The 5,175-nt window shown below is 39.4% G+C and overlaps 1 protein-coding gene across 1 annotated transcript; it reads right to left on the reverse strand.

The window, feature by feature from the left end:
- Window positions 1-1,836: 1,836 nt before the first annotated feature.
- On the reverse strand, window positions 1,837-2,019 carry UREG_06066 (uncharacterized protein; the record flags this gene model as incomplete). The annotated part of the gene is made up of 1 exon (XM_002585331.1): window positions 1,837-2,019. The coding sequence occupies one exon, from the start codon at window positions 2,017-2,019 to the stop codon at window positions 1,837-1,839; it is 183 nt and encodes a 60-aa protein (XP_002585377.1).
- Window positions 2,020-5,175: the final 3,156 nt, after the last annotated feature.

Genomic DNA, 5,175 nt, shown 5'->3' on the forward strand with positions numbered 1-5,175 from the left:
AGACCTTTCAACTGACAGACCCTTCTTCTTTAGAGCATGAGTCACTGCTGATGAAGACCATAATTCTTCCAGATCCTCTACCTCTGTCTTTACCAATCTTGAACCATTGATAAGGTTCTTTAGAATCTGACCACTTGATTCTTTCAATGTGTATGTTCCAAGCAGGTGTGATTTAATCACTCAATAGAGATCAAACCACCATGATTGAAACTTCTCTGAACTCTCATTTCAAATGAGAACTCATGTTCTGACTTCAAAACCTGTTTCATGGACTACATCATCTTGTATATGCTTCAATTTGATAGCCCAGTTGAGAAGGAGTTTGTTTGCTAATAATTGTGTGTGGGTGACATTCCAAATTTGCATGTCTGCATTTTTGACAGAGACATCATCCAGAATCAGTTTGTTATTGTCAGATGAAATATGTGGATGCACATCATATAGAAGGTAGAAGAGGCTCAGCTTATTTGTTGCATGTAAACATACATGTGTGGTGAATAAAGCTTGTGACAGGTACTCATCCCAAAGTCTAGTTGGTTTGTCAAGAAGATATTTCATTAACATTCTATCAATAAGACTGTTTAGGTTCTCAACCTTTCTGTTTGTTTGTGAGTGGTAAGATGTCATCATGCAGTGCTTTGTTTTTAACATTGCTGTATAGTGTTAAATGGCTCCCAACAGGAGATTGGCACCATTATCTGACAACAACTTGTGCAGCACACCAAAGTTAACAAATATCTTGTTGTGAATGAACTTCACAATCTCTTCATCCATTGCTTTTTTGAGAGGCTTGGCTATCAGTCAACTGGTTGCATAATTGATGGCTGTTATAATTCATTGATTTCTGTTGGGTGTCATGGGCAAGATTTCTATAAGATCAATGACTCACCTCTTGAAAGACTTTATACTCATGTCTACCATGTGTTGAGCTTCTCCATGCTCCAAGCTCTTTTTCAATTCTTTTGCAACTTGACAATTTGGACATTGCTTGACCTCATTCTGAATTTGTGTCTCCATGTTGGATCAGTAGCTGTGGAATTGAACAACTTCTAGAAGTTCTGAACACCTGAGATGACTGAATTCATCATGCATTTGTTAAATCAAGTTGCTTTGAAAAGGCTTTTCAATATACAGCACTTCTGTATTTTTGTCAACAATCTGAACAAGCATCTCATCATGCCTATTGCTTGGATTCAATTTCCTGTACTGGAACATATGACTCATCTTTTCAACTGATTGGTGAAGTGTTGGGTTGTTGGGCAGTTGTTTTGATTGAAGATAGATCATCATTACTTCATACCACTTCTCCTCCACACATCCATAGAAAGTGGTGAGAGACTCTTCTTGAGCAATATTGACTGGTTCTTGACCAAGAAAATTGGGACACCTACTGATAGTGTTGGGAACAATAGCTTCCTTATCTGAATGATATTTGATTAACAGATCATACTTCTGAAAATTGGTGATCCAACAAGTGAGATGTTTTGACAGCTTACATGTTGTCTGAAGGTACTGCAGACTCTTGTGATTAGTGATTATAGTGGTCTGTGTTCTGTTGTTAATATACCAATTGAACATTTTCAACACATGCTTTATCACTAAAAGCTTCTTTTTGTGGACTGGATAGTTCAGTTCAGCCTCCAAAAGCTTCTTACTGTTGAATGCAACTGGATGGAGGAGGTTGTTATTCCCCATCTGATAAAGAGCACAGCCAACAGCTTATTCTGATGCATCTGTCTCAATTGTGTAAACTTTGTTTCTATTCAGTTGAATCATGACAGAATTCTTTGTTATTGCCTCATGCAATTTCAGAAATGACATCTGACAAGATGCATTTCAGACAATCAGGCAAAACTTCTTCTTTCTCAGTTTCTCATTCAACTTCTTCAAAAGATTTGATAGAGGTGTGGTGATCCTCACAAAGTTCTTAATGAACTGCTGATAAAATGTGACAAGGTCTAAGAACTGCTGAACTTCATGCATGTTCTTTGGCACAGGCCATTTCACAATCACATCCATCTTTGTCAGTAGTGATCAGATGATCCCCTTTCCAACAATGTGACTACAGTACTCAAGCTCATTCTTTAAAAAGGTGCACTTGGATGTCTTGGTGTACAACTTGTGTGTATGAAGCTTGTCAAATACTTTCTTCAAGTGCTCAAGATGTTCTTTCTTGAATTTTGAAAAGATGATAATATCATCAAGATACACCAGACAAAAGATACCAGTATACTTCACTAGAACAACATTCATCATTGTTTGAAACAAGGACAGAGCATTCATGAGTCTGAAAGACATAACTAGGAACTCATACTTCTCCCATTGAGTATTGAAGACTGTCTTTTCTATTAATAGTTCACCCATTTGAACTTGTCAGAAACCCACCACTAAGTCAACTTTTGACAAGATCTTTATGGTTTCAATAGTGTTCAGTAGTTCCTGTATTCTAGACAACAGATACTTATTTTTCTTGGTGACTTTGTTGAGAGCTCAATAGTTGATGCACATTCACCATGCTCCTCCTGCTTTCTTCACAAATAGGACAGAAAAACCCCAAGAGCTAGCTGATGATCAGACCAGTCCTCATTTCAAAAGATTGTTGATTTGTCACTTCTGTTCTTTCAGGAGTGCTTGCAATAGAAGATAGGCATGGATATTTATCAGATTTGAATCTCCTGTGTCAATGTTCATTTTAAACAGTTGATCTGGTGGAAATTCCAGTGGTAAATCCTTCTGAAAAACATCTCTATACTCATCAAGCAACTTTTTCAATCTAGAATTCTCAGTAGAAGTATTCTTCTTCTCTTCCCCTTTCTTTTTCTTGAGCACATATAGGAAACACTCTGTCATAGGCTTTTGAAGTGCACACACTAACTGATGAGCTGTCATTAGATTAAGTCTTTCAGCTTCAGCTAGCATGTATCATTGCATGTTGCAAGGCAGTATTGTGTGGCACTGCTTTCTTCAATTGGTGATTGACATTGTTGATGATTTCCAGCTTATGTGTGGATTCCAATGCTGCAGCCACATCTTTCTGAGAATCAGATCATATTTGAAGTTGTTGAGGACTCTTGCAGCAATTCAGCATTTGAATGAGCTGAGTTCAAGATAGAGATAGATCTGATGATTGAACCACATATGTCTTCTTTTTGGTAATTGAATGACTTTTCTCAAGAAAATGAGCTTCACTCCTATTCTTGCTGCTAGATCTTGACTAACAAACTCAGTCAATGCTCTCAAATCCAATAAGGCCTGAACTGTTTCAGCTCTATCAGAACCCAGTGTTACTACCTTTTCTTGATAAAGCATCATTCCTGATCCTGCAGCATTGAGTGTTCAGCATCTGTTGGAATTGTTTTGGTATCAGAGGGTTTTGACTTTAAGAACTTCTGCTGGATTCAATGAGTTGGGGAGATCAGGGATCTCATCAATTTGAGAGACTTCATAAAGGATGTCAGCAAGTGCCTCTGTGTTCACTGACTCCTCTCATTTCCTGATCCAGATTTTGCATTGTTCTTTTCCTTCCCCTTTCTTCTCAGATGCTTCTTATCCAAATTCTTTTTATCTGGGCATGCGCCCATGCTGTAGCTTCTCAGACTGCAAATATAACAAGCTTTGTTCCTACAGCACCACAGTTGCCACACCCATGAGTTCTTCTTTGGAGGATTTGGTCTTTGAAGCATTGCATTGATTTCATCAATCTCTATATTGTCAAGAGTTGTGTTCATCACACTCAGATTCATTGCATCAGGGTCAGGAGCCTCAGCATGATTTCTTCAAGCTGGTCAGCTTCTCACCATCCCCATGACTTCTTCTATGTCTTTCAACACTTTCACAATAGTGTCTCTTGTTGTCAGCTTTTGATGTTCTTGTTTTCATTCTGCTAGGACATTGGATTTCAGTCTGTTCAATAGTAACTGGATATAGACAGGTTCTGGTAGGGAGTATCCAAGTTCAATGTATGCCTGGTTGAGTTTGATCAAGAAGAATTGGACATCTCCTTTTTGCTTGATGTTCACAAGATGCTTCCATCAGTAGTCATCAGTGTTGAGCTCAGAGTATTGTGTTGTGATCCATTTTTTGAATTCTTGCCACATCATTGGCATTGTGTGATTGTTCAGGTCTCAGTCCACTAGGTCTTCTTCAGCTGCCCATTGTCAAGCTGCATCTCCAGTAAGTCAGGTTGAGGCTAGGGTGACTTTCTGAGGGTCAGTTGCTTCTCTTTTGGTGAAGATTTTCTCTCAATTTCAGTACAATCAGCATTTGGAAAGTCACTTGTTGGCCACATTGTCAGTTATCTTTCTGTCATATCCTTTTGGTTTTTCAAGTTCAGAGGCTTTTCAGGTTGGCATCTTTCCATTAGCAATTGATGCATTGATGGTTGGTATGTTCACAACTGGTACACTAGCAGTTGGAGCATTAGGGGGTGGTGTAGGCTGTGCCTGTCCAGCCAATTGCTTGGCAAAGTCAGATTGCCATTTCTCCAAGTTATTCAATCACCTGATCATCTCTTCCCTCATGCATTGGATTTCATTTTCCATGTCACCTCAAATTCCATCAGCTTGGGCCTTTCCCTCTTGTTGTCTGGTATGCTGTGCTTCTGCCCCAAACAAGCATAAAGCTGTTTCCAGTTGCCTACCTGCTGTGGCAGATGCTTTGTTGTTGGTCATGCATTTCCATAGGGCTGTCAATGCATTGTGAATTGCCAGGTGCTCCAGGGGGTTTGGTTCAGTGAAGTGGCTTGAGGTAGGAGCTGGGACTTCAGAGCCAGTTGGGACTCCAAGGCTGGAAGTCATTTCAATATCATCCAACATAGGTGCAATGGTAGATGTTGAGGGTTGATAGTTATTGTGAGGTATAATAAACAGTTATCTTGCAGTCATGCTGCATGAATCTGATCAAAAAGGGTGAGGTATTTATCATCAAAGGAAAAACTCTGTTAAGATTCCAATTTGTTGAGGCAGTCTCATGAAAAGGAGCCTCATTGACAACCTTTTGGAGTCCCCAAGTTGAGTAGTGAAAGCAGATCCTCAAATTATAAGACAGAATCTTTTGGCTGCTCCATCAGAGGTGTTCACTTCACTAAAGGAGCTTCACTTCCAATGGGGAGGACTTGACATGCTACCAGATGTGATATGAGGATGAAAGTGGATTGGTTCCTCTACTGAAGGGGAC

Source organism: Uncinocarpus reesii, genomic scaffold (assembly GCF_000003515.1).
Source record: "Uncinocarpus reesii 1704 scaffold_3 genomic scaffold, whole genome shotgun sequence".
Classification (NCBI taxonomy): domain Eukaryota; kingdom Fungi; phylum Ascomycota; class Eurotiomycetes; order Onygenales; family Onygenaceae; genus Uncinocarpus; species Uncinocarpus reesii.